The 12,940-nt window shown below is 33.6% G+C and overlaps 1 protein-coding gene across 4 annotated transcripts; it reads right to left on the bottom strand.

Annotated features, from left to right (window-relative positions):
- Positions 1-884: 884 nt before the first annotated feature.
- On the bottom strand, positions 885-12,729 carry LOC132558441 (uncharacterized). Of its 4 annotated transcripts, none has more exons than XM_060223010.1 (8): positions 12,382-12,729; positions 10,613-10,655; positions 9,334-9,485; positions 8,555-8,602; positions 4,467-4,572; positions 3,936-4,247; positions 2,859-2,948; positions 885-1,499 (listed from the first exon to the last, which is right to left on the bottom strand). In XM_060223010.1, the coding sequence occupies exons 1-8, from the start codon at positions 12,472-12,474 to the stop codon at positions 949-951; spliced, it is 1,395 nt and encodes a 464-aa protein (XP_060078993.1). In that variant the 5' UTR covers positions 12,475-12,729; the 3' UTR covers positions 885-948. The 4 variants fall into 4 exon arrangements, with proteins under 4 accessions (XP_060078993.1, XP_060078994.1, XP_060078996.1 ...); XM_060223011.1 differs by having other exon boundaries at positions 3,936-4,091; XM_060223013.1 differs by lacking the exon at positions 3,936-4,247.
- Positions 12,730-12,940: the final 211 nt, after the last annotated feature.

The raw sequence follows: 12,940 nt of genomic DNA, 5'->3' as shown, positions 1-12,940 counted from the left end.
TAAAAAAACATCAGATCTGTCCTGGTTACAACCTTATGTTGTTATAAAAAAAATCACGACAATCAAATTTCAAAGTTCTTGATTGGTGATGCCATCAACAGATAACCACTGTTCATCAAATGTGATAAATGCATCTTTTTAACAAGTGTAATGTAAACGTATATATTTTGGCGGTAATCTTATCTAGGCGCCTTTCGCATTGTAAATAGTGAGCTGAAATATTATTGTAGTGTCTCTGTGTTGCTTATAAAGCCATTATTGTGGATGCGCGAACTTATCATTACGCTAATTTGTAAAACAAATCATAAAACGCTAAAATTGTAACACGCAAAATTACACCTAGTAACAGTAACGAATCATACAAGTACAATTTTATTATCTAAAAACTTTCAATGACATTGAGGACGCAAATGTGCATTTTCGAGCAATGGAAATATATAGCGCTTCAACATGTGTTGTAAGGTATGACACATGTGAAAACAAAAACAAACAAAAAAAACACTGGGTTGTCTAAAGGCGATATTGATTGGTTTTTATCAGCAACACTCCCATCTGTGAACATGTAGATTTAAACACCGACGTATTTTACTCTCATTTGTTGTTGATATCCTTCTTCACTGCACAGCTCAAATAACACAAAAATATGAAGACGTGAAGAAAGGTCAACGTTACGTTACTCCGCTTACATATGTATTGTATCAAGGGGGGGGGGTGGGTTCTGCAGCTGGCAATTGGTCCAAGAGGATCTGAATAAAATCGACACAGTGGGAACGTCCTGGACAATCAACAGGAAATTAAAGTTGTCGTTGGGCGATCCTTATGGCTTGATACAGTTGTAGCTCACACAACGGTTTTGTGCCTTAATATATTGTTTAATAATCGTTATATAATGTCTCCTTTGTTTTTTCTCTCTCGAGAAGGCGTATCATCTGGAATGACTTCCTCTAACTATACACTTTTTCCTCCTAAGCTTATTATATCAAATGCCGAAGAGGGATATCCTTGATCAGGACACAATGCTTTCGAACGAAACGTTTTCCTGCACACTTGACATTCTCCAATCGTTTCGTCCGACCTCTCCATTAACGGAAGTCGTTGATTTCGTTCTGCTGCGATACATTTCATATATGCGCTGTTTATTCTATGTATTTCTTCTGACACAGCCAAACTCTGATCTTCTGGAGGACTAAAGTACACTTCTGAAGGCGCCAAATGCTGCAGCTGCTGCTCTGGAACAATACAATGAACATTGTTCTTTGAGTTGCAACCATTACATTTGCTAATTGCCGATTCGACGTTATGTTCTAGTTCATACGTTACAGGTTTTGGTATTGAGAAGGCTCCCCATTTTTCATCGTAGGCAGAATTTACATCATCTCCATTGTATGTGTTATGTAGTATAGAACACTGGCACATAGATGTACTTTCAAAACCGGAATCAAGAGCGTTTTGTTGTGCATCACTTTCTGTTGCTATCGCTGGCAGGATAACAGTATTTTCTGTGAAGAAATAACAGATATAAAGATGTTGATATCAAATTTGAAGTATGATGAAGGTTAATTAATAATTTTGATTTTCTGTATCTAGTGCTAAGTTTATATTGTAAAGTACAATTTTGTTTTTTGTACAATAGTCGTGTTTAAAACCTCATTGTTTATTTCTATAAAAAAAACAAACGTTCACGGTTAAACGTGCAATTCAGAATTTTTTTCTTTTTTGTTGTTCACGGTTGTGTACGCTGCGATTTTTAAAAGATTTTTATTCAATGACGCGCGTATCGTTGAAATGTCTTTTTAAAATGATGTTTACATGGATAGATATTTCTTGTATTTACATTTGATAACACTACTTTATTTACTTTGTCTTTCATTGGACGTTATACGTAATGAAGGAACAGTCACACAACTGTTGGAATAGCAAAACAACTGATCCCAAATGCGCGGGAAATTTGATAGCTACAGGAAGTAAATAAAAAAATGTTCCACAATAACGCCATGTTTATGAAGCATTAGTATGACATATTTTATAGGGAAACCATGACCAGCGTCTTATAATATAAGCGATATTTTGGCGAGAGTGAAGAAAGTCCCTTTGTCCTTCAACCCCGAGCCAAAATGCAGCTTATATTTCGGGACACTGACCATGTCTTCTATTTATCCTACAACATTGATGGACATTGCAGACTATCAAAACTTCGTGGACTATTCAATCTCTGCGTAACTGATTTGACGTTACGCTGAATGATGTCTGATGACGTAAGTCAAAATAGTTGCTTCGCGCGAAAAATAGTTTCACTTTTTTGTTATTTTCGTAAAGAAACTTTTTTAAAACAAAGAAGAAATGAAATATTTGAATAAATCAGTAAGTATATAATACGGCTGTTTTCCGTAACTGTGGAATACAGCAGAAATAACTGCGGCGTATTCCGACAATTGCACTGTCAGTTGCAGGATAAAATATTTGCATGTCCATTTACATATGCTTTGAAGTTTTTGTTCATTTTTACATAATATACAAAATAAAAAAAATATAGAACAAATTTAATAACGGATTAATACTAATATTTACCACAAGGACCCAGCTATCTGACTTCCACCGTGAACCACTTGACGTTTACCGAAGTGTAAACATCACTTTTATTGGGAAGGCCAAATAGTGAATTCATTCCGGAAATGTAAATATTGTTTTTTAAAGTTAGATGAAGACTAATGCTAGGCGCATGAACCTTTCGATGTACTACTTATCTTCTTAATGTGTAAGATGTTTAGCACAGTGATCTCATAACTATTCACTGGTGATTCTAAGACTACTAGGATATCGTTTATTTAGATATTTATGATGAAAAAAAAAACACTCACCCGTAAGAAGGCTCTCGGGATGTGGCAGTACTTCCGCTGTTGAAGAAGAGGTCAGATGGCTAGCCTTGGTAATACCTCCACGAAACCTTCCTGAAGTGGTGATCATACTACATAAAGTGAATTATGATTGATGTCTGGTCTGTAATTATCGCTTTTCAGTTGATATCCTTAAATAATGTTTTTCATCGATATAATATACTTGCAATGCTTTAACGTCATCTTTGACCACGGCAGACATTATGACACAAATGAAATGAGTAATACTATACAAATAATGATGATATTATCTTGAATTTGATTTTCTGTAGAAAAGAAACTGATTTTAAATAAACCTAGATTGATACAACGCCAAAATCTTCAGGGTATCAATTTTGATGCGGAAGTACTTTAAAGATGTTGATACAGTTTATCCTTTACATTTTGAAGATGTGAAATTAAAAAAAAATCATTAGAGTTACTCCTCGGTAATGTCCTAATCTTGTTCTTTGACACTCGCGCAGATAATGTGTAAACTAAGCAGGACATACTGTTCTATGCTAGTGTTATTTTACTGTGTCGCACCGTAGCCACCTGGTCAGCCCGAGTAAAATGTGAAAATGTTACATTCAGAAGATGAAATAACAGCAGGAGCTGCCTGAGTTACGTTCCCCAGTTATATATTAATTTACTTGTTGGTTTGAAATAATTTCCATTGGTAGTAATTTTATAAACTTCATCAGAAGGCGTGACTAAAATATTGTGCGTTTGTGAACTTTTACATACGTGCGTGAATGTTTATGTTATTCATCACTGATCATGAATGATCTCCCCTTTTCGATCGGACATAATGGAAACAGGATGGAGCTTTCTTTCTGGTCTGTTATTCAACAAAGGCAGGCACATTTATCATGTCATTTAGGCGATATCCATTATCCATTTAAATACACATGCTGCCTTTAAGGGCTAAATGATTGATCAACATTTGGATATAGAATTGAAATTCTGTCCCATTTTGACTTGATGGAAATCACTCTACCTGTTGATGTATCTGTCGTTTTCCAACTATAGTATTAAATCAATTACGGCCGATTTGCATACCTTTGCAGCATTTGACGAGTACAATAATCAGAAGCACCAGGACGAAGCAGACACATGTAACTACAATAAGAATTACATATTCTGATCCAGTCACAGTTAATAAGTCTTTCTCTGCTGTGTCCCGTTGGGTTTCATTGTCTGAAGCGGATCCGTTAGCTTGGAATGTGGATTCGTCAACAAATGTATCATATTTACGATCATATGACGGTTCATTGAGATATGTTTTGGAAAGAAGTGGCTTTGATGTTGCTAAAGTTGAAAATGCTTTTGTAGATATATATATTGGAGTCTGTGGCAAGGCGGTCCAATTATCTGGTCAGAAGGCAAAATCACTACGTTAAGCCATTAAAATAAAAGTTTTAATTAGGAATTAAATTACAAGCATCTTCATTAATAATGCTATATTTTGATACGTTGTATATCAAAATATAGTTTTACTGCAGTTAACCTATTTCGTTTTGAATATAAACTCCAAACATTATGTTTCAATGTAATCCTAAACTCTTACAAAAACAACATTAAAATGATTACCTGAATAATCAACAACAGTGACCTGGGTATCACAATATACACACCAATCTTCCATATCGCCTCCACAGAAACATTTCACTTGGTTTCGCAGTGTTCTCGACTCAACCTGAAATAGCAAAGCATTACCATGTAAAATATTACAAATGAAATCAAGTATCATTGTTTCTAATTCTCAGGGGATTAAGCCAATTAATACTGAATTTTTGTAAATTGTAAAATTCACTGAAGTTCTAAATGTTTATACAGAAACAGATCACTGTAAGTAGGTCATTTTATAAGATAAATTTCAGTTCATGTTAGGTCTATATGTTATATAGAAACAGAAGGCCTAAATGTTATATAGAAACAGATCACTGTAAGTAGGTTGATATATGACTGAAATATGGTAGAAGTTGTTTTAAAAGCGTTTCAAAAAAGAAAAATACAACAATAACATGTTATTAATCAACATAAATCGTTTTGTTAACGGGGCTTATTTGTCAATACAATTTTTGGTTGTTAAGAAGACGGGTATAAATGTTTATACAGAAATAGATTCACTGAAGTAGGTCTAAATGTTTATACAGAAACAGATTCACTGAAGTAGGTCTAAATGTCTATATAGAAACAGATCACTGTAAGTAGGCCTAAATGTTTATATAGAAACAGATCACTGTAAGTAGGCCTAAATGTCTATATAGAAACAGATCACTGTAAGGAGGCCTAAATGTCTATATAGAAACAGATCACTGTAAGTAGGCCTAAATGTCTATATAGAAACAGATCACTGTAAGTAGGCCTAAATGTCTATATAGAAACAGATCACTGTAAGTAGGCCTAAATGTCTATATAGAAACAGATCACTGTAAGTAGGCCTAAATGTCTATATAGAAACAGATCACTGTAAGTAGGCCTAAATGTTTATATAGAAACAGATCACTGTAAGTAGGCCTTAAGGTTTATATAGAAACAGATCACTGTAAGTAGGCCTAAATGTCTATATAGAAACAGATCACTGTAAGTAGGTCTAAATGTCTATATAGAAACAGATCACTGTAAGTAGGCCTTAAGGTTTATATAGAAACAGATCACTGTAAGTAGGCCTTAAGGTTTATATAGAAACAGATCACTGTAAGTAGGCCTTAAGGTTTATATAGAAACAGATCACTGTAAGTAGGTCTAAATGTCTATATAGAAACAGATCACTGTAAGTAGGTCTAAATGTTTATATAGAAACAGATCACTGTAAGAAGGCCTAAATGTTTATATAGAAACAGATCACTGTTAGTAGGTCTGAATGTCTATATAGAAACAGATCACTGTAAGTAGGCCTAAATGTCTATATAGAAACAGATCACTGTAAGTAGGCCTAAATGTTAATATAGAAACAGGTTCACTGTAAGTAGGCCTTAAGGTTTATATAGAAACAGATCACTGTAAGAAGGCCTTAAGGTTTATATAGAAACAGATCACTGTAAGTAGGCCTAAATGTTTATATAGAAACAGATCACTGTAAGTAGGCCTAAATGTCTATATAGAAACAGATCACTGTAAGTAGGCCTTAAGGTTTATATAGAAACAGATCACTGTAAGTAGGCCTTAAGGTTTATATAGAAACAGATCACTGTAAGTAGGTCTAAATGTCTATATAGAAACAGATCACTGTAAGGAGGTCTAAATGTCTCTATAGAAACAGATCACTGTAAGGAGGCCTAAATGTCTATATAGAAACAGATCACTGTAAGTAGGCCTTAAGGTTTATATAGAAACAGATCACTGTAAGTAGGCCTAAATATTAATAAAGATCACTGTAAGTAGGCCTAAATGTCTATATAGAAACAGATCACTGTAAGTAGGTCTAAATGTTTATATAGAAACAGATCACTGTAAGTAGGCCTTAAGGTTTATATAGAAACAGATCACTGTAAGGAGGCCTAAATGTTTATATAGAAACAGGTCACTGTAAGTAGGCCTTAAGGTTTATATAGAAACAGATCACTGTAAGTAGGTCTAAATGTTAATATAGAAACAGGTTCACTGTAAGTAGGCCTAAATGTCTATATAGAAACAGATCACTGTAAGTAGGTCTTAAGGTTTATATAGAAACAGGTTCACTGTAAGTAGGCCTAAATGTTAATATAGAAACAGGTTCACTGTAAGTAGGCCTTAAGGTTTATATAGAAACAGATCACTGTAAGGAGGTCTAAATGTTAATATAGAAACAGGTTCACTGTAAGTAGGCCTTAAGGTTTATATAGAAACAGATCACTGTAAGGAGGCCTAAATGTTTATATAGAAACAGATCACTGTAGGTAGGCCTAAATGTTTATATAGAAACAGGTTCACTGTTAGTAGGTCTGAATGTCTATATAGAAACAGGTTCACTGTAAGTAGGTCTAAATGTTAATATAGAAACAGATCACTGTAAGGAGGTCAAAATGTCTGTATAGAAACAGATCACTGTAAGTAGGCCTTAAGGTTTATATAGAAACAGATCACTGTAAGTAGGCCTAAATGTCTATATAGAAACAGATCACTGTAAGGAGGTCTAAATGTCTATATAGAAACAGATCACTGTAAGGAGGTCTTAATGTCTATATAGAAACAGATCACTGTAAGTAGGTCTAAATGTCTATATAGAAACAGATCACTGTAAGTAGGCCTTAAGGTTTATATAGAAACAGATCACTGTAAGTAGGTCTAAATGTTAATATAGAAACAGGTTCACTGTAAGTAGGCCTTAAGGTTTATATAGAAACAGATCACTGTAAGTAGGTCTAAATGTTAATATAGAAACAGGTTCACTGTAAGTAGGCTTTAAGGTTTATATAGAAACAGATCACTGTAAGTAGGTCTAAATGTTAATATAGAAACAGATCACTGTAAGTAGGCCTAAATGTCTATATAGAAACAGATCACTGTAAGTAGGTCTAAATGTTTATATAGAAACAGGTTCACTGTAAGTAGGTCTAAATGTCTATATAGAAACAGGTTCACTGTAAGTAGGCCTAAATGTCTATATAGAAACAGATCACTGTAAGTAGGTCTTAATGTCTATATAGAAACAGATCACTGTAAGTAGGCCTAAATGTCTATATAGAAACAGGTTCACTGTAAGTAGGCCTTAATGTCTATATAGAAACAGATCACTGTAAGTAGGGTTAATATTTACTTAACATTTCTTAGATCAACATTACTCGTAACCTTGACTAAACTGGCCACAAATACATTTAGATTATTTTTTATTCTTTAACTTTCTAGCTTACTAGTTTAACGTATTTGAAAGAGACAAACAATGAGTTATGTTCTTTAACTTACCAGATAACTAGTAATGAAAAATGATATGAGCAGTTGAATAATCAGTAATGTGAAGATGTAATTAAATCTATGTTTATCACATAGATAATAATTGATATAGAAGATCATTTCTGTTGATTTACCATCGCACTCGCAGCTATGACAACAAATCAAATATTTCTTACATTATTGATTATATCAATTATTTATTTATTCTTCCTCTAAACATAATGTTTGTTTATTGAAATAACCAGGGGAAAACAACAAACATTAATTTCCACCACTATGCATTTGTAAAAATACGTTTAGCATAACAAAATGACATTTCCTGTGAAATCTTTTCAAAAGATGACTCAAAATGTTTTATCTTATCTTATAAGTACACTTCCTAGAATTTGATGATGTCAGCGGATGTGGCTGATTTTTATATCTATCGAACATTCATGAATTTCATAGCGGAATTTCCGCCGGGAATTTTTTTTTTTCATCATGGTAAAGAAATACGATCTCTATTCGCCAGACTTCCTCTTCGATAGGAAAGCAGAACAGATCGGTTTTTATCACATAGATATAGAGAAATCCACGTCGCAGTACTGATTCATAATGGTTCACGTTTGCGTGGTAATTAGATATCATGTGTTTGCCACATTTTCTAAAATATTTTTCTGATGAGTATTTTAAAAACTAAATCCTTAACGATTGTTCGAATGCATAATACTACATTGGTATTGTGTTATGAAATAATGCCGTAGGCAAACTTGATATTAAATTAGTTATCAATTATTCAGTTAAAAATGCATTTCATATCATACCTTTATTTTGTAGTTTCCCTCTGGCATGTTAAACAACCGGCAGGACGCCTGACCAATTAAAAATACAAATGCTTTATCAGTTTATGTAGTCTGGCTGGTTTTGATGTGATAGCGGAATGTCAGTTAACAGATGTCCTGCACCTTTCAATATAGTATTTGTTCCATTGTGTCCAGAAAGATAAAAGAGAAACTGATTAATCGTTACGTTGTTGTTTGTTCAGTATAAAATAAAGTAGGATTGCATGTATACATAGATGACCGATTGTACATTCATGGATCATCGAATTTTTTCTATCCCATATAAATTTTGCAGAATTCGTGGTGCATTCGTTTTTGTTTTAACACATTGTGAGATCAGAAGAGATATGACTATCGGGAAATGGAAAGGGAAAATATAAAAGAAAAGGTTTCTGAAAACTGATTTGGAATAAATGCACTCATGCCATACTATAAATCTGTTGCATTTTGTATTTACATAGCCCTCATTGCTCGCTTTCTTAAATAAGGGGTCGTAGTTACCTTTCACATACATTACGAATTGCCTTGCATTATAAACAAGATGTTGTTTTAATTAATCCATTCAGACTTTTTTCCAAGACTACGTTATGCAATGACATCGCATCTATATATTAGGATAAATTAACCAGGAGCTTTAAAGGTTTTATGCAAATGGTCACACATTTAAAAAAAAAACGCACATCAGAACAGACTAAAAGAAGGCGAAAAACAATCGAAGACACCAGGAATTATTACATATAACTTCTTCATACTTAACCTACCGATGCCGTTTCAATTCTTAAAATTCGATTCGTGTTGGATTCAGGGAAAACTCGTATCAGGAAATTTGCCGTTTCCTGGGAAGAAATCTCAACAGCAAATGTATTGCTGCTGATGTCTACATAGAAGCATATCGTGGCTATTTCGTAATAGTCTGCAAAATAAAATAATATTATGCCCATAAATTGTTTTCTTTTATCAAACAAAAACATATTCATTGTTTTTGTAAATTTTGATCGTATACATATCATGTCTTTCCTATAAAAGTGTTAATATCTAGTGCGATAAGTGGTTTGTTTTTGTTTATGCCTAATAGCTTCGTTGTAAATACTACAGTTCTCTGATTAAAAACATAAATGTACCTTAGTTTGATGCATGATGAAGCAGAAGACGCTAACATTTCTGCAACGCCTGATCTTTGTTTCTCCATTTTCAATAGTCACTTTATTTAGCAAATAACCCTCGCTTTATCGATATCCCCATTAATATATATATATATATAAAATACAAAATATTGTTGTGGAAAAGGATTTCTGGATGCACACGGCGCATTGTGTTGACGTTATCTTGGACAAATTCGTCATCGCGACACGCTCGATCATATGTCAACTCGTCCCGAAGGTGATGTGCGACGGTGTGTTACAATATCGAGTGTAGTTTGCACCCGGTCATACCTGAGAATAGACGTGTTTTCCACGTTCTCGGTATGATTGCAAACTATATCATGCAGACCTGTTCTGTACTATATATTTACGCATCATTCTCCTTATATTTATATACATTTACAACAATATTCTGAGTCTTCAATGGTTAATGATATTATAAATTAGAAATATGTCAAAGTTTATAAAGTACACCAAACACTTCCATAGATAAACACTGTATCCCGAGGATTATCAAAGTTACTTTTTCACAAATTACAAATTCACAATTATATCATTCGAAACTACGCCTTTCTACTATTTGACATGACACTGGTGTTCCCTAAGAGTCACACCCTTTGTACATATTCAGGAGCTTCCACGGAAATCTGTGTTTTGCTCATATTTTGCCCATGTTCGCATTTGACTTTGTATTAAGAAATTAAGATTGTGTTGACATTTGGTACTATCAATTAGCAGCATTATGTTTCAAGAGTCATACTTGAATCGTGAATTTTCTTGCTGTCAAAACTAATTAATTATCAAATAAGTGTTATATTTGCACAAGAGGGTTGCTGATATTCTAATTAATGAGTAAGTTGGTGCACTAATGCTGTAATTAGCCTGATCCGGAACTTACTTTTGCATGTACAAGGCGTTGCCGGCGACGAACAAACCCGTGACTGCAAAGAGAACAATTTATATATTCAACAATGTACGGGAGGAAAGAACATAACAAATCATCCATTTGTAAGTAAATCTAAACACCATTTAGTTCCATAAAAAATGATAGTGCGTCCTCACCTGCATCGTCTTTAATCACTAATTAATATGTCCGGCAATGACTTAACTTTGTTAATTAGGATGATTGCTAATAATGGTTGTATATGTCTGTCTACTGACGAGTACAAGACGACAACATCATGCATGTAAGAAGAAAAATAAATACTCATTATAAATTGAATCAAAATGAAAAAATGACCATAAGGTTGAAAACAAAGATTAATCTTGGTCCTTTCAAGACATCACATCTACATTGTCTTTCAGCTTGTAGTAATTAATCGTTAATAAACACATCATGATGTTTTGTAGCCATTTTGAAATGCCAATATATCAAAAAAATGGAAATCTTCATATCTCATCCGATGGCTTTGAAAGCACTGAAAATACTCAAGTGAACTGTGTTTGTGTTTTATGAGTCATCTTCATTCTTAAAGTACATAACAACCTGGTGCAATTGAATATCAAAGAAAACTGAAAAAAAAAACTTTCTATCATGGAAAATAGGATGACATGAAAATAAATTAAAAAAAAAAACAACATTTCATCAAATGTTAATTTTTTTCTAATAATATATGAAAATAAACGCATAGGATTTTTTTTCTGCTTATATATTTTCTCATTTTTTTTTTTTTTTTTCTATTTTGGGTCAAATCGGAATGTAACGGAAATAACATATTTAACGTGAAGATGTGAGAGGAAATCCCACCACAGATTCTCTATGTAACTAGACCATGGGAAAACAGATAAGGGAAACCCAGAAAATGTACTCTTATCTGTAACTCAAACACGTGGTGAAATGGTATATAGATATATCAGAACAAACTGCAGATTCTGAAACACAATGTGTGTCCCTGTATTTAATTAATAAAGAGGAATTAGTATTTACATCACTGTAAAATACATCTAACTGCTACTACCTTAAAAATCTCAGAAATATGAAACTATAAAAAGGAAATCGTAAACAGAACAAGCTGTGTAATGCATTTACGTCGTGAGTTCGTTATTTGGCTCTCCCGTCCTATCTGATTCTAAACTTGCATTATTTTTTTTTCTCTTGGGTGTCTTTTGTACGGTAGATTACGTAATACACCTCGCGATATCTTATTCAATTTTATTAGGTTTTCGATCCCTAAATCAATCCCAACGATAATTTATTTTGTATGTATTCCAAGTTACGTAACATGATATAAAGTCTTGAGTAAATAGTCACCCCCATTCAATGATTGATTTTGTCCAAAAATGAAGTTAACAGATTCAAGTGAGTACATTAGATAAGGTAAAGATAAAGAAGGTGAGTTTTATTTGACAAATCAAAGTCCAATTTTATATCCGGATACAGAACTAGGTCATTTAAGGTCCTTGCGTGCATAGCAATACTTTATTATCCTGAAAGGGTGTGTTGAACTTATGGTACGAGAGGAAATATCGTACTAGACATATATGTAACTTTTCTTCGTGAATAGTGAAATGAGACATCTAGCGTAGACGCATGTGACCTGTAAACCAATAAGAGATAGAACACCCGAAATCATTGTGGTTAAGTTACGATACAGCATAAAGGTACCTAACTACACTGTGTAGCACAAACGTTGCTTACCCCCATCGTAAGAGAGTGATCATACTTACGGTGTTTTGACAGACATTCGCAGGAGTTGAACATTTAATATCCAAGATAAACAGTATAAAACAACATAGCATCAACATCATCTTCATATCCATTGTATTTATAGCAGGAAGTTGAATTATGTCACGCGGTCATTTACACACCCATGCAGCACGGACGTAAATAATATCTCACTAATATACATTTCTTGTATACTAAGCCACCTCGTAGTCGTATAACTGACGGTTGTTGCAAATATTTACAGCCAATGCCAACCGTGTTACGTTATCACAAAATACCCTATTCATGACAGCTCACGTGCCCCATATCTCCTTCAAATGTCAGGGTACCAAGTTTCCATCCAGGCAGAGTTCAGATAATTGTATATTGTGATATGTAACGATTACTACAATATGGTGATGTCATTCTGGAGCATTTAGAATTACGTTATCACACAAGTGTGGGATGATGTAGTGCCGACACAGATATAGTGATACTACATTTCGGGTCCCTCCCATAAATCACACTGAGTGCAGTCTTTACAACTGATTGAACCAATGGGCATTCAAACTCGATACAATA

This window comes from Ylistrum balloti, unplaced genomic scaffold (assembly GCF_031769215.1).
Source record: "Ylistrum balloti isolate Yb309-2 unplaced genomic scaffold, AGI_CSIRO_Ybal_v1 Utg370790, whole genome shotgun sequence".
In the NCBI taxonomy this organism is placed as follows: Eukaryota; Metazoa; Mollusca; class Bivalvia; order Pectinida; family Pectinidae; genus Ylistrum; species Ylistrum balloti.
Note: the sequence above shows the minus strand (reverse complement) of the source record. Positions and strands in the feature narration are given on the sequence as shown.

Bases quoted from the DNA above. Each gene is read 5' to 3' on its own strand.
- LOC132558441 (XM_060223010.1), bottom strand. From the start codon at position 12,474: ATGGATATGAAGATGATGTTGATGCTATGTTGTTTTATACTGTTTATC. The intron at 10,656-12,381 runs GTAAGTATGATC...TTCTCTTTGCAG, and splicing joins CGAATGTCTGTCAAAACACC to TCACGGGTTTGTTCGTCGCC. The intron at 4,573-8,554 runs GTATGATATGAA...TTGCTATTTCAG, and splicing joins AGGGAAACTACAAAATAAAG to GTTGAGTCGAGAACACTGCG.